Consider the following 24,341-nt stretch of genomic DNA (forward strand, 5'->3'; position numbering starts at 1 on the left):
GCTCCTGTATTTAGGATATGGCAGGTTGGATAATGGATGGATGGACATTTGTATGCATAGCCCTATTTTGCCCATTTTCGTTTTTTTTTTCTACTTCAGTAATATTTCAGCAAACCCGGAGCTTGTCAGTTCAAATCCTGGTACTGACACCACTGTGTGACCCTGAGGAAGTCACTTCACCTGCTTGTGCTGCAAAAAACAAAAGTAATGTAACAAATTGTACTTCAGATGTTGTAAGTTGGTGGAATAAAGGCATAAGTCAAATAGATAAATATGTATTATACACATAGGAATTATTCATTTATTTTCAGTTAAGTCATCTGCAGCAAACTTTTATAAATGAGGGTTTCTCCTTTTTAGATAGTGCAAACTGTTTCTTCTTCATTGACGTTTTCTCTTGGAGAGCTTTTTTCATTTCATTGAAAATGAAAGCAGCAGCTGCCAAAATATGTAGCTTTCTTATTAATTTTTCAACATTGTGTAAAATAACTTTATAAAGTAACATAAAAGGTTTAAATACTGGTTATTCTTTTACACTAAAATATTACTACACAGATACAAAAAAAGTAAAATGGATATGTTCTTTTTTCTTTAAGGAGATTAAATATTACTGAAGAAAGAAAAAAAAAATTAAACAGCCAAATGGGGCTATGCATATGAACTTAAAAGGTTTAAATAAAACAGAAATATATATTTTATTTTTACTTGGTTAACTTGTGGAGGGTGTATCCTGTAGCAAAGCCCTAACTTTTTTCGTGAAAGCCCGTTTCAGTCAATAAGTCTTAAAAACAGGTGTAAAGATATTGACAATAAGCTACGCAAACCCACCAAGACATGCAATCGTTTAAATCAAAGCGCGAGTCGAAAAACACCATCCCATAATATTAGTTAACGATTAACACATTTCTATATGTATTGTAAGCATACAATACAACTGATAATATGTTGCGCTTATTTATCTGGTGTACTGACATTTTTGCGCGTTTAACGGCTGAAATCTAACGTGGTTTGTGCCCTTCAGAATGAAAAGAGTTTGTATTTACCTTTTTTAATAAAAGGCGAGCTTTTAAGCCTGAGAAATCACCCCGTAAATGTACACGTTTAATTGCACGTGTTAATATGTATGCTTACACAGTATTAAAAGACACTCAACAAGTACACAGTATTAAAAGACAGTCAACAATTAACGTCATTTACCTTCGTTCCCACGTTTGACTTGTGCTGTAAATCTCTTCCTCGTTTTCAGTTCACGTGATTACGTAGGAGGCGTAATACGTGATGACGCGATACGTGACTCCGCCTCCTCTATTACAGTATATGGACAAAAAACAGGTTCCAGTTATGACCATTACACGTAGAATTTCGAAATGAAACCTGCCTAACTTTTGTAAGTAAGCTGTAAGGAATGAGTCTGCCAAATTTCAGCCTTCTACCTACACGGGAAGTTGGAGAATTAGTGATGAATGAGTCAGTCAAACAGGTTCCAGTTATGACCATTACGCGTAGAATTTCGAAATAAAACCTGCCTAACTTTTGTAAGTAAGCTGTAAGGAATGAGCCTGCCAATTTCAGACTTCTACCTACACGGGAAGTTGGAGAATTTAGTGATGAGTGAGTCAGTCAAACAGGTTCCAGTTATGACCATTGCGCATAGAATTTCGAAATAAAACCTGCCTAACTTTTGTAAGTAAGCTGTAAGGAATGAGCCTGCCAAATTTCAGACTTCTACCTACACGGGAAGTTGGAGAATTAGTGATGAATGAGTCAGTCAAACAGGTTCCAGTTATGACCATTACGCGTAGAATTTCGAAATAAAACCTGCCTAACTTTTGTAAGTAAGCTGTAAGGAATGAGCCTGCCAAATTTCAGACTTCTACCTACACGGGAAGTTGGAGAATTAGTGATGAGTGAGTCAGTCAAACAGGTTCCAGTTATGACCATTGCGCGTAGAATTTCGAAATAAAACCTGCCTAACTTTTGTAAGTAAGCTGTAAGGAATGAGCCTGCCAAATTTCAGACTTCTACCTACACGGGAAGTTGGAGAATTAGTGATGAGTGAGTGAGTCAGTCAGTCAGTCAGTCAGTCAGTGAGGGCTTTGCCTTTTATTAGTATAGATATGTATATGTAGATATGTGTATATGTAGATATGTATATATATGTATATATGTTTATGTATATATATGTTTACATAACCTGTTTAACACACTACTTCTCCGCTGCGAAGCGCGGGGTATTTTGCTATATATATATATTAAATATATATATATATATATATATATATATATGACAGCAACACTCATAACAATGACAACACAATTACATATATATATGTAGATATGTATATACTAGCAAAATACCCGCGCTTCGCAGCGGAGAAGTAGTGTGTTAAAGAGGTTATGAAAAAAAAAGGAAACATTTTAAAAATAACGTAACATGATTGTCAATGTAATTGTGTTGTCATTGTTATGAGTGTTGCTGTGTTTTATATATATATAAAATACACACACACACATATAAACATATATATACATATACACATATATATACATATCTACATATATATACATATCTACATATATATACATATATATATACATATACATATACATATATATACATATATATATATACATATACATATACATATATATACATATATATATACATATACATATATATACATATATATATACATATACATATATATACATATATATATACATATACATATACATACATATATATATACATATACATACTACATATATATATATATATATATATATATATATATATATATATATATATATACACACATATACACATCCACATATCAACATATATATATACACATATATACACACACACACGCTTTATGGGTGATGATTGTTTTACTCTTTTTATCTTTATTTTATTTTATTGTAGAATCAACTCCTATCTGCGCACAGCAGGGCAGCCGTGGGCGGATGCGTATGGTGTATTCACTCCATGTTATCGTGCATTGCGCTGTCAGTGGTATTTTGATAAAAGAATTAGAACAACATATAAGAAGCGTATAAATTATTAAACAGTAAAACATTAACATTTAAGAAGTAAAGTTACATTAAGTACTACTGCAGTGCCTTCGGGTATACCTCATTTTTGTTTGCCCATTACATGCTTAAATGTATACATTTTTTGGTGCACCTACCCGAGAACACGCGACATATAACCGAGCGTGGGAGAAGCATGGATTTTAAACACGCGTTGAGTTCATCTGCTGGTCTCCCTCGTGGAATAACTGGTAATGTTTGACTAAAATCTACAGCGAGTAAAACGACATTACCTCCTATTTTTTTTTTACGATCTCTGAGATCTTGCTTTTTTCGGTTCAAGGCTTCATAAGCTCTTTTATGTTGTATGGTGTACTTATCCCAAACCATCATCTTTGAATGTTGCAAGACTTTCGCCTTGTATGTAGATCGGGGTAATTACATTCATTGCATTCCTAGTGTGAATCACAATCTGATTGTATGGGTGGTTACCTGGCACTGTAGGGTTGCCACCCGTCCTTTAAAATACGGAATCGTGCCGCGTTTGAGAATGAAATTGCGCGTCCCGTTTTTGAATCAATACTGGACGGGATTTATCCCGTATTTTTTTTTATCATTTTTTTTTTAAAGCAGCGTCTCATGCAAATCATCCCACACGCATTTTATGAAGATGCCTCCTTTCCTACTTTTGATTGGGTATACTTGATGTCATCGTTAGTTTGATTGGTCTTTTTAACTGTCCAGTGAGGAGGGGCGTGTCTTTTAAGTACAGTCTGCAAAGTGTTGGCACTGAGATGTGGCGTCAGCGCCATAGTTGAAGCCCCTAACGTTGCGGTCAGCAAGTCGGCTAACATCCGCCATGTGCCGTCTTTCAGTTGCGAGAAGCAGATCATAGAATGGTTGAAACTGTTGCCCCTAACGTTGCGCCACGGCGTGTGGTTCGTTTATACCTCGTGTCTTCTCATTAAACTTTTATCTCGCGAATATGTTATTGCAATCCGCAGCGGGAGCGTTTCTATAAACTTAATTTAAACTTACGTTTTACACCGTGCTTTGTTTCCCTTATGAACATGCTTGTATGCTTAACTCGCTCCGTTCTCAATTGTTTAATTAATTTTTTGCTCTTCGCTGTTTGCGGCTGTTCCTCCATTTCCCCCTACTTTGTTCTTTTATCTCGCGAATATGTTATTGCAATCCTTAACGGGAGCGTTTCAATAAAGTGATTGAAAATAGTTTTGCATTTACCTTTTTAGTAAAAGGCGAGCTTTTAAGCCTGAGAAATCACCCCGTAAATGCACACGTTTAATTGGACATGTGTTAATATGTATGGTTACACAGTATTAAAAGACAGTGAAGAACGTCAGTTACCTTTCTTCCCGCGTTTGATAAAAGGTGAGCTTTTAAGCCTGAGAAATCACCCCGTAAATGCACACGTTTAATTGCACATGTGTTAATATGTATGCTTACACAGTATTAAAAGACAGTCAAAAATTAACGTCATTTACCTTCGTTCCCGCGTGTGACTCGTGCTGTAAATGTCTTCCTTGTTTTTAGTTCACGTGATTACGTAGGAGGCGTGATGACGCGATACGTGACTCCGCCTCCTTCATTACAGTGTATGGACAAAAAATATGTTCCAGTTATGACCATTACGCTTTGAATTTCGAAATGAAACCTGCCTAACTTTTGTAAGTAAGCTGTAAGGAATGAGCCTGCCAAATTTCAGCCTTCTACCTACACGGAAAGTTGGAGAATTAGTGATGAGTGAGTCAGTGAGTGAGTGAGTCAGTCAGTCAGTGAGGGCTTTGCCTTTTATTAGTATAGATTAAACAGGCATCGAAGATTGGAAGCTAAGTGTCAGCCTTTAATAAATCCTGTATGATCTTGTGATATTTCTGAAGGCAGCACTTTCTACATCCTTCTAGCTAGGACTTTGGAGGGTATGTTAACATCATTATTCAGAAGTGAAATTGGTCATGTATGATGCAGATTGTAATAAGTCCTTAATTTGTTCAGGAAAGATGGTGATTAATGCTTGGCGAAAAGTTTGAGGTAGAATTTTATTGTCTCTAGCTTCTGTAAATGTTGCTAATAAGAGGGGAGCTAGCTGAGTGGAGAATTTCTTATAAAATTCAGCACGGTAGCCATCGGGGCCTGCTGCTTTCCCAGTCTGAAGTGACTTTATAGCATCTAGTAATTCTGATAGCGCCAGAGGTTTATCCAATTCCTCTGCACTGAGAGTATCTATTTTTCATATCTGTAATGGATCCAGAAATGTGTGCATTATATTTTATGGTCAATGATTTTGTCTCCATTTGTGTTGGTGATTGCTGGGATTGCATTGCAAACTTCTTGCTTGTGGATTTGTTGAGCTAAGATCTTATTAGCTTTCTCTCTATATTCATCTCTATATTCATAATAATGATGTCTTGATTTAAAAATGAGTTGTTCTGTTTCTTTAGTTGTTAAGAAGTTGAGTTCTGAATGCAGAGCCTGTCTTTTCCCATGAAGTGCCTCATTTGGACACCTGGCATGTTCTTGATCTATTCTGGTAATTTCACTGATTAGCTCTGATACCTTCTTGGTTTTCTGTGGGAAAGATATGAGATAATCTGGCCTCTTAAGAAAGCCTTCAGAGTTTCCCCAGAGTATTCCTGCAGAAACCTCTGAGGATGTATTTATCTCTAAAAAAGAAATTCAATTTGCTTGGATATAAATTCTGTACAGTTCTTGTCTGCTAATAACAGTGGGTTAAGATGCCAGCTGCGAGATGAGTGTGTGGGGCATAATGATTTTAGCTCCATGATCAAAGGGGTTTTTATGTGGTTCAGTGATTCTCATTCAAGAAACATTCCTATTAATGTGCCACTCAATCAAGAAAATGTGAGGTTTCTAAACTCTTTTGGGACCTCCCCCAACTTGACAACACGCCGAAGAGCATCCCAAAGTGCGATCACTGTGTCTGTGGAAGACTGTTTATCTGTTGCCGGGGCAACAGCAGGCTCACAGCTGTGCTGCGTCTCTCCGCCAAAGCAAACAGAAAAGATCTCGATGGGTGATTTAAGGAACATTGTAAATGCAGGGAGCTGTATTACTTGGCCAATAACATAGTCACAATCCTGCCTGACTGCTGTGTCTGTGTATAGGAGTGTGGCAGATCATGCTACAATAAATAACCCTGTTGTTCCTGTTTCAAGCTGAATAAAGCTGGTTTTGCTAAAGTACTGAGACTCAGCCCCATGTTTTGGGGTGCAAAACAGGAACTTATGGCACGACCACTATCTTTTAGGATTTGCTTCTGGGGCGTTTCGCTGCAGCGCTGTGAGCCTGCTGTTGCCCTGCCCCAGCAACAGACAAACAATCTTCTACAGATGCAGCAATTGCGCTTCGGGATGCACTTCGGCATGTCATTCCATTGGGTGGGGGTGGGTCTCAAAAAAGTTCAGAAACCTCACAATATTAAGATGGAGAAAAGGATGATTCGGCGTCTGATTGATAACTGTGCTGCCCACAACATCTTCCACATTTAGATAAATGTTCGTGTTGCATTCCTCCCACCCAATTGCACAGTAGGGCTTCAGCCATTGGATTTGGGCATCATTCGCACCCGTAAAGTGTATCATCACAAGGAAATGCTAAGAAAAATTCTCATCAGCATAACTTGTAGACAGGAGGAGATTAAAATTAATGCGAAAGAAGCTATTGAAATTATTGCACATGCCTGGAAGCAAGTTAAAGAAAGCACTATAGTGACAAATACAGAATCTCATTACTATGAAATTTTCTTTACAACAAAATATTTTTTAGGTCCCTTCGTTGTAACAGAATTTTACCTGTATACTGTTATTTGGAATACATATATTTCATGTATGTTCCCTGTCTGCAAAGATTTGTGTAAGTGTAGGATGACATGAAATGAGCGGCAAAAAATGCTGAACACACAGTGTATAATGTGTGAAGACTTTAGTCCAAATAACAAATAAAATTGTGCGCTTTTATTCAAGAATATAACCAAAGGAAAAAAAAAAATCAATTTACTTATTGCTGTTGATGAGTTAAAAACCCAAGCTCAAATGTCAATCAACAGAAAGTTGATACGTATTCTTGGATGAAGCAGAGGTAAGAACTGCTGCCTTATAATCAAAAGGTTCCAGGTTTGAGTCTGGGCACACTGCGTTTTGAGTAGTGAACTGCTATTATTATTACTACAATATAATAAAAGCATACATTTGTTTTGAGTCTGTAACACCCGGTTTAAATTTTGGCTACTTGTAAAAGTCACAGCTTTTATTTATTATTATTTAGTTTTATTCTGTCAGTGACATTCACGTGGTACAACAATCTTGCCTCTTCCTCTCTGTGTTGATGGCATTTATCTTCATTCTTTTCACAAGAGCAGCGATAACCACCGTAACAACAGACAGCTTCTTCACAGCACTTTGGTTGGCTAATAGACTGCTGCACCGCAGTACAACTCTGCTTAGCACCATAAGTAAAATGGGACCTCCACCTGCAGCTAAAGTCACTTTAGTACGCAAGCAATTCGCCACGCTAGTGTTTAGATCTGGAAGTTTTATGCTGATGGTATATGCGCCCAAAAAGGAGTCTGTCTGCATTTTCAGTACCATGCACCATAACATGGAGTACAGGCAAGATCAAAAAAAAAAATTCAAATGACAACTCATGCATTTTCAAACAGTGACATTTTCATGTATGAATGTGTGTGATCATGCGTAAGAGGCACAGACAGATTTGATCTCATTCAAGTGGTTACTGGAATATAAAATACTAGCTGTGTAAGCCCATGCTGGGGTCCTAGAAACTATTGAAATCATCAGAAAAAAAAAATTGAAACGTAGAGATGTCAGGTAATTGAAACGAACTACTCTGGGCGTCTCTCTTATAGGAGGTTTCGTTTTGCCAATGTGCTTGCCTTGCTTCTGTATTAGTGGCTAAGTGAGTGACTCTTTCTTCGGAGGTTTCGTTTTGCAGAAGTGCTGGCCTCACTTGTGTATCCTCTGAGGTGGAGCCCTTACTCCGACTCCACCTCTCACTTCCAGGCTTGAATAAAAGCGCATGTGTTTATTTGATATTTGGACTAAAGACTTCACACATTATACACTTCACTTCATTATTAGTATAACATGGAAAGTTTCTATTTTACGTATGTGTTCAGCATTTCTTGCCTCGCATTTCATGTCATCCTACGCTTAAGACTTTTTTGTAGATGTGGAACACACATGAAATGTATGTATTTCAAAAAAATTATATATTATTTACCCTATACAACTCCAGGCACCTTATACCACGAAAGAGACTTTAGCTGGGAGAACTTTGTCAGGGGGTATAGCAGACTGCTTGTGCTGATTGACACATTTGCAAAACAAAAGACGCTGATGAGGAGAGGTGCAAAGAAATTTAAGGTGGCCCGAGATTAAGAGTTTTTTTGTAGGCATCAGGGATTCTAGTGTTAACACATGCAACACAATTGTGCTACAGCCTATTTCAACCTGGTTCTCCAACTCTGACAACTGTGCTTCATCGCTGTCGATAGAGATAAAAATGGCTGCCACCAGATCCCTATCAGCTCTCCCATTCACTTCGATAAAATTAAAAAGGCAGTGTGGTGTAGTGGTTAAAGCTTTGGACTTCAAACCCCGAGGTTGTGGGTTCAAATCCTGGTACTGATGTTGTGTGGCCATAAGCAAGTCATTTGACCTGACTGTGCTCCAAATGGAAAACCAAAATAAATACAGTGGTACCTTGAGATACGAGTGCCCCAATGTACAAGTTTTTTGAGATACAAGCCATCACTAGGTCGATTTTTTGCCTTGAGTTACGAGCCAAAATTCGAAATACGAGCCATCAAAGACCTTGTCACCGCACAGTCTGAGGAACTGACAACTGAGGAGTTGGCGGAACTACACACGCGGCAACATACGGAGGTTCTGCAGGAGATCGATATCACGGAGGATGTTACCTCATAAAGTGAGATAAAGGAAGTGTTTGCAATGTGGGAAAAAGTTTCGAACTTTAAAGAAAATAAACACCCTGAAAAAGTTGCAACTGATCGTGCAGCGGTGCTATTTAATGACACTTGCCTAACACTTGACTTTATTGAAAAGAAACCCTGGAAAAATTGCAACTGATCGTGTAGCAGTGCTATTTAATGACACTTGCCTAACACTTGACTTTATTGAAAAGAAACCCTGAAAAAATTGCAACTGATAGGCAAGTGTCATTAAATAGCGCCGCTACACGAACACTTGACTTTATTGAAAAGAAACATCCTGAAAAAGCTGCACTAACACTTGACTTTATTGAAAAGAAACATCCTGAAAAAGTTAGTACTGATAGTGCAGCGGCGCTATTTAATGACACTATATTATATATATATATATATATATATATATATATATATATATATATATATATATATATACACCCACACACACACAGTGCATCCGGAAAGTATTCACAGCGCATCACTTTTTCCACATTTTGTTATGTTACAGCCTTATTCCAAAATGGATTAAATTAATTTTTTTTCCTCAGAATTCTACACACAACACCCCATAATGACAACGTGAAAAAAGTTTACTTGAGGTTTTTGCAAATTTATTAAAAATAAAAAAACTGAGAAATCCCATGTACATAAGTATTCACAGCCTTTGCTCAATACTTTGTCGATGCACCTTTGGCAGCAATTACAGCCTCAAGTCTTTTTGAATATGATACCACAAGCTTGGCACACCTATCCTTGGCCAGTTTCGCCCATTCCTCTTTGCAGCACCTCTCAAGCTCCATCAGGTTGGATGGAAAGCGTCGGTGCACAGCCATTTTAAGATCTCTCCAGAGATGTTCAATCGGATTCAAGCCTGGGCTCTGGCTGGGCCACTCAAGGACATTCACAGAGTTGTCCTGAAGCCACTCCTTTGATATCTTGGCTGTGTGCTTAGGGTCATTGTCCTGCTGAAAGATGAATCGTCACCCCAGTCTGAGGTCAAGAGCGCTCTGGAGCAGGTTTTCATCCAGGATGTCTCTGTACATTGCTGCAGTCATCTTTCCCTTTATCCTGACTAGTCTCCCAGTTCCTGCCGCTGAAAAACATCCCCACAGCATGATGTTGCCACCACCATGCTTCACTGTAGGGATGGTGCCAGGTTTCCTCCAAACGTGACGCCTGGCATTCACACCAAAGAGTTCAATCTTTGTCTCATCAGACCAGAGAATTTTCTTTCTCATGGTCTGAGAGTCCTTCAGGTGCCTTTTGGCAAACTCCAGGCGGGCTGCCATGTGCCTTTTACTAAGGAGTGGCTTCCGTCTGGCCACTGTATCATACAGGCCTGATTGGTGGATTGCTGCAGAGATGGTTGTCCTTCTGGAAGGTTCTCCTCTCTCCACAGAGGACCTCTGGAGCTCTGACAGAGTGACAATCGGGTTCTTGGTCACCTCCCTGACTAAGGCCCTTCTCTCCCGATTGCTCAGTTTAGATGGCCGGCCAGCTCTAGGAAGAGTCATGGTGGTTTCGAACTTGTTTTAAATTGTTTGTAAGCAGGGCGTGTCGTCAAAGTGTCTGTCCGAGATGATCTAGTCTCAATCGCTTCGCTCAAACCCCCCACCCACTTCGCGGAGGCACGCTATGCTCCTGCCACTTCGCATTGTGAAGGGGGAGAGCTGAATGCACGCTAAGGAGAAGTGGACTTTGTGCTGCTTCTGCCAAGATGCTTGTTCTGCTTGTTGCTCTGCCCGTCAATCATTTAAAAGCCTGTACAGCAGCTGTTCTCACTGTTCTGTCTTACTGCCTTGTCTTGCGTGATGTTAAAATGTTTTGTAATAGAGAGATGTTACTCATATAATTAGCCCGACATCCACATATCATATGTGTTTACAAAGTGTGTTTTAATAAGTTTACATGTGTTTAAAGCGTGTGGAGGGGTATTTTAAGAATTAAACTATAAAAAAAAAATGTTTATTTATATGGTCTTTCTATATCGCGGATTTTCACACATCGTTGATGGGTCTGGAACGTAACTTCCGCGATAGGCGGGGGATCACTGTATTTTCATTTTAGAAGTACATTACTTGACCATCAGAATATTATGAAAATACTTCACTGTTCTGCATAAATTTCTTGTAAATTGTGTCATCACTGCTGAATTAATCATGTTATGCTCCTCGCTACGTAGTACAGATCAGGTGTAACAGGGACAGCCCCCTGTATACAACACGGATGCCTTGCTTAACAGGCTATGAGTGTGTGTTAGTTTTAGTGTTAGGAGTTTGGGAGATACAGAGAGAGGAAAAGGACTCTGAATATTGTGGACTCCAAGTATGATTTTATCTCAGGGAGGCACGATGGCACAGTTGTCAGTACGGCTGCCTCACAGCTCAGGTCACATTTTTGGCTACAATCATTGGTTCAGCATAGTTGGCAGATGCTTCCCTAACTCTTAGGCACACTAAAAAGAAAACTCCACCATTATAATCCACTCAAAACGTGTTCAGTTTCTTTTTCCCCCATTGACCTAAATGCATTTTGCCAAGTTCGCAGAAACAAATTTGAGGCAAAATGAATTCAACAGAGTTTACTCATCACTAATTGTGAAACTGCCTGAAACAAAAACTTGCAGTGGATGCCCGGGACTGGGAGCCATTACAACAACATGAATAAAAGCCTTGATTTTTGGTTTCCATTGTACAGTCTGAAATATCTGCACGCCATGGTTTGTAGTAGATACATCTATCTCTAGTACTTTAATTAAGCAATCATTGGATCTGAAGAACTGCATCTCTTAAGATGAACATTAGTAATTGTATTGATCCACATTCACTGTCAACATATACTGTAAATGTACAGTACATAGTACTTTTTACTGTGCATACACTATGTTCCATTACTTGTACCCTAAGTTCTTGTCTATAAGCCTCGGCTTATCTAAGGAAAAAAGTTGTGAAAATGAAAAAATAGAATATCGGCTTATACATAAGTCCGGTTTATACAGTAATCCCTCCTCCATCGTGGGGGTTGCGTTCCAGAGCCACCCGCGAAATAAGAAAATCCGCGAAGTAGAAACCATATGTTTATATGGTTATTTTTATATTGTCATGCTTGGGTCACAGATTTGCGCAGAAACACAGGAGGTTGTAGAGAGACAGGAACGTTATTCAAACACTGCAAACAAACATTTGTCTCTTTTTCAAAAGTTTAAACTGTGCTCCATGACAAGACAGAGATGACAGTTCCGTCTCACAATTAAAAGAATGCAAACATATCTTCCTCTTCAAAGGAGTGCCTGTCAGGAGCACAGAATGTCACATTGTTTTCTCTATCTATCTCTAGCAAACAAATCAATGGTGCTGTTTGGCTTTTAAGTATGCGAAGCACCGCGGCACAAAGCTATTGAAGGCGGCAGCTCACACCCGCTCCGTCAGGAGCAGGGAGAGAGTGAGAGAGAGAGACAGAGTTTGTTTTTCAGTCAAAAATCAATACGTGCCCTTCGAGCTTTTAAGTATGCGAAGCACTGTGCAGCACGTCGTTTTCAGGAAGCAGCGTCCGTATCGTCTAGGTGTGCGAACAGCCCCCCTGCTCAATCCCCATACGTCAGGATCACAGATAGTCAGCGCAAGAGAGAGAGAAAAGTAAGCAATCTAGCTTCTCAGCCATCTGCCAATAGCGTCCCTTGTATGAAATCAACTGGGCAAACCAACTGAGGAAGCATGTACCAGAATTTAAAAGACCCATTGTCCTCAGAAATCCACGAACCAGCAAAAAATCCGCGATATATATTTAAATATGCTTACATATAAAATCACAATGTAAATGACCGCTACGCGCGCGTGTTGACTCGGCGACGCCCAGAGCAGAAAGAACGCGCTCCGGCCGCTCCAACCGCGCCATGTGGGGAGTGAGAGAGACGCCAATATCTCACACTCTCTCCCCCCTTAAAGAAATTAAATGGGTGCGAGTGAGACCACTGACCTCCCTCCCTTCTATTAGTTATAGGTTATAGTACGTTCGGCTTATCCATGAGTCCGGCTTATCTATGATAAGATTTTATTTTAAAAATTCATATGATTTTTGGTCTCCGGCTTATACACGAGTCCGGCTTATAGACAAGAACCTAGGGTAATTTACCTTGGATAAACAGAAAAGGATATATTGATGCTCAAAGGCTACATAATGTGATGTTAGGAAGGACAGCCAATATTAAAGTAACACCACAGAAGACTAGTATCAGAAACAACCAAGCTCATACAAAGTACTTTCTGAACAAATGTTTATTACTCTTTTCCAGCTACAGATTTTTATCAGTATCATACTAGGATGAACTTTTTGTGAGAAATAAATTAACCATAAAGTTTGAACATTTAAGAGTTTAATCAGTTTTTTACAGTTAATTAAAGAGAAGACTAGCTCCTTAGCAGACTATAATAAATAATAAAAATGATGAAATACTATTAAATGTTTGGAAAAAAAAAAAAATCACACCTGAAAACCATGTCATTATTAGCTAATTTAGGAAAACAATATGTTGTTACAATTAATTACAGAGTCTAAAATGTCATTTTCAGAATGCCCAATGTCATACAATCATCTATTTAAATAAAATAATAACACCCTTTCTCCATCTTTTGAATTTTTTGGATTCATTTGAGGCCGTTTATCAATTTTGCACACTCATTTCAACCGTCAAATCACATCATCTGTTTATTTACCAATCACACATAGATGGCTGCACCAGTTTTTACTAAATTTTCCATGCAGGTTGTCAGTGGTCCACCTTAAAAATAGGTTGTATGTAATTTCAAGAAATTTATCAGGAAGGAGGGTGTAACCATCATTAGAAAGTATAACATTAATTTTCATTTGTGTGCAGATGTCACCCAATTATATCTTTTAGACCAAATGATGTTTCTCTGATCATATCCTTAATTGTGTCAGTGAGTTATGAAGTGGATGGATGAGAAAGTTATTTGTTGGAGGGAATGATGCAGACTGCAACAATATTTTGTCACTTTTTAACTCTGTTGGAATCACCATCTACCCAAACAGAACTAGACACTTTGGATAGCGCTAAAGTTATGCAAAATGCAATAAAACAATACTGAAGTGAAACTGCAGAAAGTAATCATTAATGTCAGTCTCCGATTTAACAATCAAAATAATAACACTGCTGTTTATACTAGGAGATAAATTTTTCTGGAGCACATCAATATACCATATACAGTGGAACCTCGGTTTGCGAGCATAATTCGTTCCGGAAACGTGCTTGTAATCCAAAGCACTCATATATCAAAGCGAATTTCCCCATAAGAAATAATGGAAACTCCGATGATTCGTTTCACAACCCACAAATATTTATACAATAACGATTAATACAAAATACTTGTATAAAGTAAAAATACATAAAACAAAATAACCTGCACTTAACCTTTCAAAAGAATCGTGGCTGGTGTGACGGAGACGAGAGAGGAGCAGGAGGGTTATTGTGTAGGATGACTTTCACTACTCATGGAATCACTGCAATCTGTTGGCTCACTGGAATTTTTTTCTTTTCGTGCAACTTTAACAAGGAAACCATCCAATTATAGCTGCTTTTGCCTCCTTTTGAGGATTTCGCGGAAATGCGACATTGCATTGTCATTAAACAGATTCATTGCTTGCACTGCTACCGCCTTATTTGGGTGGTGATTTTCTACAAAGTTTTGCACTCTTTCCCACATTTTACACATCTCCCTGATCTCATTTGAAGTGAGGGATTCCTCCGTCTTTTTCTCCTCCTCCTCAGACGAGATGTCCTCCATAACCTCTTGCTGTTGCTCGCGATGCATATCCATCAGTTCGTCGGTGGTCAGCTCCTGGCCATGTTCCTCCACCAGCTCTTGAATGTCGTCCTCATTTACCTTCAGTCCCATGGTCTTCCCCAAGGACACAATTTCATCAACAACTGACAGCTCCTGTTCATGAGCAAACCCTTCAGAGTCATGTCCAAAAATGCAGTCGGGCCACAGTTTTCTCCAAGCAGAATTGAGGGTTCTCTTGGTGATTCCTTCCCAGGCTTTATCAATGATCTTGAGGCAGCTCACGATGTGGAAATGATTTTTCCAAAATTCTCGGAGCGTAAGCTTTGTTCCTTCAGTCACCTCGAAGCATCGCTGAAATAGTGCTTTGGTGTAAAGCTCTTTAAAGGGAGTGGTGTTGGGAGGAAGGAACTTGACCTTAATGAAGTCGAATTCCTCCAGTAGGTCGTCCTTAAGGCCTGAAGGATGAGCTGGAGCATTATCCATAAGCAGCAAGACTTTAATTGGCAGATTATTTTCTAAAAGGTATCTCTTCACTGCAGGACCGAAGACCTCGTTGATCCACTCAACGAACAAGATACGAGTGACTCAGGCCTTGCTGTTGGACCTCCACATAACATTTAACTTTGCACCTTGCATTTTCACACACACAATAATGCTATATACTAGCACAGATGTTGACTTATACGAGTGAGCCACAATCCCGCAGTGAGTGAGTAAGTGAGCGAGATAGAAGTTGTGATCACGTGAGGCTCGGCAGATGAAGTGTATGCGTACTACTCGTATTGCAAGACCTCGCTCGTTTATCAAGTCAAAATTTATTACAATTTTTTGCTCGTCTTGCAAAACACACTCGCAAACCGAGGTTCCACTGTACTGTAGAACTGCCAGGATGCTGGAAGCTGTTTTACTGGCTCTGATGCTTTACTGTTAAATCTAAAGATCATAAAATTGGATATGAATATAGAATAACGATTTTATGCATTGAAAAGTTGATAATATATAACAGGCACAGCTTTGTTTTATTACCTTAAAAGGATCCAATATGCGCAAAAACAGAACTCCATCTATCTGCAGTGTGACATTATCTATAAGAGGTATAGAAAACATGAATGACTAAGATAAAAATAAAACAATAAACATCATAAAATATTGAAGTGAGTAGTACAACTCACCTAATGTGACAGCAGACTGCTCTGGGACATCAATTACTATCTCCTTTAGACTCTGGACATAACGTACTCTATCCAAAATAGGAACAAGTATGTTGAGACCCTAAAAATACAAAAATTATTAAAAATATAAAGTAGAGAATATTGCATGCACTACAGAAACTTAAGCTTCACCACCCAAAGAAAGCAGTATTTCCAGAACCAATTTCAAGAAACCACAAAGCTTTAACATATATTTATTGAACACTACCATATTTATTGAACATAAACCAATTATTAGAAACCACTTATTGATAAAATAAGCAAAAAAACCCCACATAATTACACTACATATCCTACTGTGACAAAAAGTTATGGGCATATAGCCAATTTGTGGGAACCAGAATTCTGGCTGAGTTGTAGAGGATCAAATACTTATTTATCTCAATGATATGCAAATCAATTTCTAACTATTACATAACGTGTTTTTTTCTGGATTTTTGGTTGATACTCTGTCTCTCTCCATTAAAATGAAACTTACCATAAAAATTAGAGACTTTTCGTTTCTTTCAAAGTGAGCAAACTTACAAATTCAGCAGGGGATCAAATATTTATTTCCCCCACTGTATGTTGTATATTAATAAAAAATGACATTCTAACAAAATGTTTAAAAGGTAGATTTGGATGTACTGCCCCAATACACATAATACATCTTTTACGTTACTCTAAAGAGGTTTTAAAAGATTTCAAGATAGTTTTCTGTTATTAAAATTTCAATAAAACAGCTAACCTCAGAAAATGTTCTGCCTAAAAAGGAAAGGACATGTATAGGATATAGTTCTCAGATCACCCTCTTACCACTGACTGTGAAGTACTTACAGGATCAAGTATTCTGTGGAAACGACCCATTCTCTCCACAACCCAGGCCTCCTGCTGTGGGACAAACAGGATCACGGTGTTCATTGGTAGATTTGATGCCAATCGCTGCTGTCTCTGTGCCAATGGGATGATTTGCTTACTATACTAGAAAAGTAAATGAATGTTTAAAAACATTATTAAAGTCTGTTATTAACTTATTTAAATGTTTATCTTATTTGATATTGATGTTTTCAAATATATATATATATTTTTAAATAAAGACCGGTTTGCTTCTGGAAAACTAAAAAAAAATTACAGAAAACTGTGATTCTGGCAGGTCTAAAGGAAAAGGACCAGAAAATCCAATAGTCCACAAAGAGTTAAGAAAAGCCAGTGGAACAGCCTGGATAACAGAACCCAAAATGGATACCAGGCCTGGGAGTGGCATTAGCATTAAAAACCCAGTTTATGAGCAAAATTTGAAAAAGACACCAAGGAAGCGGATTTCAATTGACATGTTGGTGAAGGGAACAGAGGAGACGAGGAGGTGATGGGTAGGTTTGGTGTCAAGGAGAGGAATGAAGAAGGTCAGAGGACAGTGGATTTTGCCAAAAGGATGGACATGGCTGTGGTGAATACGTTTTAAGAAGAGGGAGGAACATAGGGTTACATACAAGAGTGGAGGAAGATGCACACAGGTAGGTTACATCCTATCCAGAAGAGTCGATCTGAAGGAGATTAAAGACTGCAAAGTGGTGGCAGGGGAAAGTATATGAAAAAAAAAAAAAAAAAAAAAAAAAAAAAAAAAGCAGCATAGGATGGTGGTCTGTAGGATAACGTTGGCGATCAAGAAGAGGAAGAGAGTGAGGGCAGAGCCAAGGATCAAATGGTGGAAGTTGAAAAAAAGAAGACTGCAAGGTTGAGTTTAGGGAGAAGGTGAGATAGGCACTGGGTGGTAGTGAAGAATTACCAGACAATTGGGAAAGTACAGTAGATATAGTAAGGGTGACAGCAAGAAGGGTGCTTGACGTGACATCTGGACAGAGGAAGGAGGAAAAGGAAACCTGGTGGTAGAATGGGGAAGTACAGGAGAGTATACAGAGGAAGAGGATGGCAAAGAAGAAATGGGATAGTCAGAGGGATGCAGAAAGTAGACAAGAGTACAAGGAGATAAGGCGCAAGGTGAAGACAGAGGTGGCGAAAGCTAAAGAAAAGACGTATGATAAGTTGTATGAGGGGTTGGACACTAAGGAGGGAGAAAAGGACCTGTACCAAATGGCTACACAGAGGGACAGAGCTGGGAAAGATGTGCAGCAGGTTAGGGTAATAAAGGATAAAGATGGAAACGTACTCATAAGCGAGGAGAGTGTGTTGAGCAGATGGAAAGAGTACTTTGAGAGGCTGATGAATGAAGAGAACAACAGAGAGAAGAGGTTGGATGATGTGGAGATAGTGAATCAGGAAGTGCAACAGATTAGCAAGGAGGAAGCAAGGACAGCTATGAAGAGGATGAAGAATGGAAAAGCCGTTGGTCCAGATGACATACCTGTGGAAGAATGGAGGTGTTTAGGAGAGATGGCAGTGGAGTTTTTAACCAGATTGTTTAATGGAATCTTGGAAAGTGAGAGGATGCCTGTGGAGTGGAGAAGAAGCGTACTGATGCCAATATTTAAGAATTAGGGGGATGTGCAGGACTGTAGTAACTACAGGGGGATACAATTGATGAGCCACAGCATGAAGTTATGGGAAAGAGTAGTGGAAGCTAGGTTAAGAAGTGAGGTGATGATTAGTGAGCAGCAGTACGGTTTCATGCCAAGAAAGAGCACCACAGATGCAATGTTTGCTCTGAGGGTATTGATGGAGAAGTACAGAGAAGGCCAGAAGGAGTTGTATTGCGTCGTTGTGGACCTGGAGAAAGCATATGACAGGGTGCCTCAAGAGGAGTTGTGGTATTGTATGAGGAAGTCAGGAGTGGCAGAGATGTACTTAAGAGTTATACATGATATATACGAGGGAAGTGTGACCGTGGTGACGTCTGCGGTAGGAGTGACGGATGCATTCAAGTTGGAGGTGGGATTACATCAGGGATCAGCTCTGAGCCCTTTCTTATTTGCAATGGTAATGTACAGGTTGACAGACGAGATTAGACAGGAGTCCCAGTGGACTATGATGTTTGCTGATGACATTGTGATTTGTAGCGATATTAGGGAGCAGGTTGAGGAGACCCTGGAGAACTGGAGATATGCTCTAGAGAGAAGAGGAATGAAGGTCAGTGGGAACAAGACAGAATACATGTGTGTAAATGAGAGGGAGGTCAGTGGAATGGTGAGGATGCAAGGAGTAGAGTTGGCGAAGGTGGATGAGTTTAAATACTTGGGATCAACAGTACTAAGTAATGGGGATTGTGGAAGAGAGGTGAAAAAGAGTGCAGGCAGGGTGGAATGGGTGGAGAAGAGTGGCAGGAGTGATTTGCGACAGACGGATATCAGCAAGAGTGAAAGGGAAGGTCTACAGGACGGTAGTGAGACCAGCTATGTTATATGGGTTGGAGATGGTGGCACTGACCAGAAAGCAGGAGACAGAGCAGGGGGTAGCAGATTTAAAGATGCTAAGATTTGCATTGGGTGTGACGAGGACGGATAGGATTATAAATGAGTACATTAGAGGGTCAGCTCAAGTTGGACGGTTAGTAGTCAAAGTCAGAGAGGCGAGATTGCATTGGTTTGGACATGTGCAGAGGGGAGATGCTGAGTATATTGGGAGAAGGATGCTAAGGATAGAGCTGCCAGACAAGAGAAAAAGAGGAAGGCCTTAAAGAAGGTTTATGGATGCGGTGAGAGAGGGCATGCAGGTGATGGGTGTAACAGAACAAGATGCAGAGGACAGAAAGATATGGAAGAAGATGATCCACTGTGGTAACCCCTAACCGGAGCAGCCGAAAGAAAAAGAAAAAGTACTACTTGGCTACTAACATGACCACAACCCTGCCTGATTGCTTTGTCTGTGTATAGGAGAATGGTAGATCCTGTTACAATAAATAACCATGCTGTTCCTGTTTCAAGCTGGATAAAATTTATCTTGCTAAAGTACTAAGACTCAGCCTCGTGTTTTGGTGTGCAAGACAGGGACTCACACGTCACAACATTTATACATTTAACAAAAATGTTTGCTATTAACTTCTAGCTCAACTTGTTGTGTTATCTTGAAAGGGAGCTTTTGCTGTCTTATCTATACATATAAAAGGCAAAGTCCTCACTGACTCATCACTAATTCTCCCACTTTCCATATAGGTGGGAAGCCGAAATTTCACATGCTCATTCCTTGCAGTGTACTAACAAAAGTTAGGTATGTTTCATGTTCTATTGCAACACCCAAAGGGGGAAACAAGTGTACCCCCTAAACTGTATATATAGATAGGGGAAACTCATCCTCACTATTTCTGCGACTTCCGATATACATAGGAAGCCCAAATTTCCCATGCTCATCCTTTACACTGTACTTACAAACATTAAGTATGTTTCATTTCGAGCCGTGCCCCATAACGAACTTTCGAAAATAATGTCTTCTTTTTGGCGGTTCTCACCATTATGCTGTAAGGAACTTTCGGAACTGACCTCTCCTTTTGGTGGTTTTATTCCTTATTACCATTAATAGAGGATTTATTTCACGGCAGAGACGCACAAGGACCACCCCCGGTCCTCCTTCCCTTTTCCACACGGCCACTGCCCACGCACTTACCACGTGGTTGGCTCCCTACCTATATACATTAATGACATTCCGCACCCATGTGCCTCCTCACTCACTTCCTTACTTTCCTCAGCTGTTCATCGTGCTCACTGCTCCCTTCTTCTTCACTCCACCACTTCAAGCCTGTTATTGTTTGCCTTGTTTCACGTCTTCCTGCTGGTGACTCCTGCCTTTTCATTTAGTTTCTTCACACTCTTAATCCTCCGTGCATGCCTCCACATACTCTACTTTTGAAGGTCGGCGCACCAATTATGTTACTACGAAACTTACCACCACCAAAACTTTGGAACAGCACCAGGCTTCAGATCAAATCTCTGCACAAGAACCTCATTGAGGCAATTGTCTTCACTGGAACTGGCTCAGGGGAGACTGTATTTATTCCTCACATCCCTCTCATACCCTCTGACCTCCCATTCCAATTCAAACGCCTCCAATTTCCAGTAAGGATCTGCTTTGTTATGACAATAAATCAGATACAGGGCCAGACTCTAAAAGGGGTCGGCATTGACTTGACACAAGATTGCTTCTCACATGGCCAACTGTACATTGCATGCTCAAGAGTAAGCTCAGCAGACAGCTTGAGTCATTTTACAGCCTGAGGGCAGAACTGCAAACGTCATTTACAAAGAGATTCTTACACTCCTAAAAATGTGCATTTCTCATACACAACATTTACAATCATAAATTAAACTCTTTACAATCATCAAATTCACTCTCAATACTAAAATAAGCCTACGACAATTACATTGACAATCATGTTACGTCATTTTTAAAATGTTTCCTTTTCTTTTTCATAACTTCTTTAACACACTACTTTTCCACTGCGAAGCGCAGGTATTTTGCTAGTAACATATATAAACCAAACACAGAGACAAGTCATGTATCGCACGTTTATCAACAAATGTGTTTTGAAAAGAACAGTGCTCACTCAGCTTTTTCACAAACGGGAGTACAGTGATGGAAGTGTGTGGGTGATTATAATTCACATAGATTAGTGTGGCTACATTGGAGTTTACAAAGCACAAGGTCAACAAATTTATAGAAAACACAATCAAAATAAAGTTTCATATTTATTACAGTTTCATGTAACAGTTTTACACATTGTCCAAATTTGAGAACAAGTGTACTACGCCCTGCATTTTAGCCTAGTGTGGAAACTGCTTGGAACCTAATTTGTTATGACAGACTAGTCATTATACAATAGTAGGGCTTTCTTCTACACAAACTTTCAAGATTACTTGCATACAACAGGTAAAAAGAGACCCAAAGAACAACACATGCACATTGTTGCTATGTGTTTTGATAGCATCACGTTGTGAGCCTAAAATGAAAAACAATTTCATTCCTTGGTTGGAATGGAAATTCACACCAGCTAATAGTGCTAAGCTGTAACCGAGCTCTACCTCAACATTTGAAAATCAAAATACTGGGTGCTTTTTTTCCCTCTCTGGATAAACACCATTTTCTTTAGAAAAGGCAACATAATGTAAATTTATAATGTGCAACAATGAAAAGAAAACTTGAGCTATCATGCAATGTTATATACTGTGTCAGAAGTAATGTGATGCTGACTGGAGAGTAGGGCTGCACGATAACAGAAAAAATGATTATCACGATTATTTTGCTCAAAATTTTTATCACGATTAATAATGACGATTATTCCTTTGGTAAATGAAGTCTGTGACCAAAGCAGTGTAGCCTCGGCCAGTTATTCACAGATGCTGCCCTAATCATATTAGCTGTGTTGTCCGTTGTGATGCACACAAGTCTTTCTTCCACCAAGCCCCAAGCGGACATCGCTTCTTTGAGGCCCACTGCAGTAAACTCCGCTGTATGCTCTTGTGGGAAAAACAAAGTTTGCAAAAGCTTGCTTTTCATCTCAAACTCACTGTCAATAAAATGAACTGTCAAGCTCAAATACGGTTCCGCAGTTCTGCTTGACCATAAGTCGGTCGTGGCAGCAAAATATTCAAGGCTGAGCCTGAGAATTTCTCTTTCTATTTCTTTTCGGCATTTCGCATACAGCGAGGGCAGCGCAACATTGGAAAAATGGTTGCGTGAGGGAATGCTATATCTTTTATCAAGTGTTGTGATCATTTTGTTAAACCCCTCACTGCTCACGGTGGTTATTGGACACATATCCTTGGCTATATGGTACGTGATCGCCTCTGTTATTTCCCGGTGTCTTTGCGAGATAGGCAGATATGGTATTGCGTTGAACAATGTCCCTGATATTGTTGTCTGTGTTGTGGATGGCTGGTAATTTATTGTTGTTGCTGTTTGTGCCTTCAGTCGTTGAAATTCTTGATAGTGTACTTTGTGATGGCTTTTAAGGTGGTTGATGAGGTTTGTTGTGTTACCTTGGGACGTTTGGACGGAACAGGAGCAAAGTTTGCACAAGACTCGTACCTGATCAACATCACATTCCCCGAAATCGAAATAGTTCCAGACAACTAAGTATGACCCCTTTTTAGGAACTAACGATCGCACTTCTGCACGTTGCTCCGCCATCATATGTTTATTCTGACTGACTGTTATTGCTGCTATTGACTTCTACTGCTTCAGAATGTGCTTGCAATCTAGACGCAGTAACGTCATAGTGACGCAGTCCAATCCGTAAACTCAGCCCATAAAAAACAGTTTGGTCTTTATACTGTAAAATCGCGACGATATTTATTAACTGATCGTGGGTCATAAATATCGTTATCATGAGAAAAAAAGATTAATCGTGCAGCCCTACTGGAGACATTAAAAAAAAAAAATTCAATTTTCAGTATTCAAAATGTAAAACCGATTCCGATATACACAACATTTGAATATGAAAGTTTCTTCCCTAGTTGGAAAGCTGCAGGACTGTACGACAGTTCTTACAAACTGCATATTACATATTAGGCATGTTTTCCCTGTAACCCTGAGGAACCCAAATATGAATTTAAACGTGGACTGAGTATTTTGTATCAGAACTTCTGCAGCCAGGCTAACATTAGCAAGATTAATTTCAAAAAGAAAAAAAGAAAATTGTTCACATTCTGTTTTTATTTTCATAAGAAAAAAAAGAAAAAGCTGCTTGTCATCTACTATATAAACTGAAGCAAAAAATGCCGATATTAAACGTCTGTAACATTCTATTAAAATATGATATCTACTAGGGGTGGGCGGTATGACCAAAATTCTATATCACGGTATTTTTCTAAATTATCCCGGTTTCACGGTATTCAACGGTATTTTTTTCCCCATGCATGAGTGGATGTTAACCACATTTTCCACTGCAATTACTGGCTAAGAATAACCTATTCTACTGTCAAGAGCACTGTACATTGTACAAAAAAAACATTTTAATGTGCACACAAGTATTAATACAGGTTTGCATGGCCCCATAAAGTGATAGTTTTCAAGGGGGTGGCACTAATGAAGAGAAGGAATCACGTTGCATGACAGATGCAGTCAAAATATAGAACCTTTTTATTGAACAAATTTTGCAAAAACTTAAACTATAATTTTGACAACATATTTTCAACCATCCAAAGAGGCATTTAGACTTAGTAAAATATCCAGAAGTGCTTGTCAAAAGTTGTATTGCACTGAACATGTCTTAGAAAAGGAATAAATAGTAAATATTTTTTGTAAACCAACTACACTTTCTGTTAATGTTAACAATCTCTGTCCACTGACACGTTAAAGTGACTTTTTAAACAACTTCACCATCATTAAACTGCATAATATTTAAACAAATAATAACAATAAAAT

The 24,341-nt window shown here is 39.1% G+C and overlaps 1 protein-coding gene across 2 annotated transcripts in view; it reads right to left on the bottom strand.

The window, feature by feature from the left end:
* stoml2 (stomatin (EPB72)-like 2) overlaps window positions 1-24,341 on the bottom strand; it is a 143,431-nt gene that overhangs the window by 106,240 nt on the left and 12,850 nt on the right. Inside the window, exons 2-4 of one of the 2 annotated variants that reach the window (XM_051930144.1) lie at window positions 16,869-17,012; window positions 16,014-16,113; window positions 15,868-15,926 (exon numbers count right to left, since the gene is read on the bottom strand). In XM_051930144.1, the coding sequence (XP_051786104.1) occupies window positions 15,868-15,926; window positions 16,014-16,113; window positions 16,869-17,012 (303 nt within the window). The remainder of the gene's footprint in view (window positions 1-15,867; window positions 15,927-16,013; window positions 16,114-16,868; window positions 17,013-24,341) is intronic. The other variant, XM_051930145.1, reaches the window with a different exon arrangement.

The sequence above is a fragment of the Erpetoichthys calabaricus genome, chromosome 7 (genome assembly GCF_900747795.2).
Source record: "Erpetoichthys calabaricus chromosome 7, fErpCal1.3, whole genome shotgun sequence".
Lineage (NCBI taxonomy): Eukaryota > Metazoa > Chordata > Cladistia > Polypteriformes > Polypteridae > Erpetoichthys > Erpetoichthys calabaricus.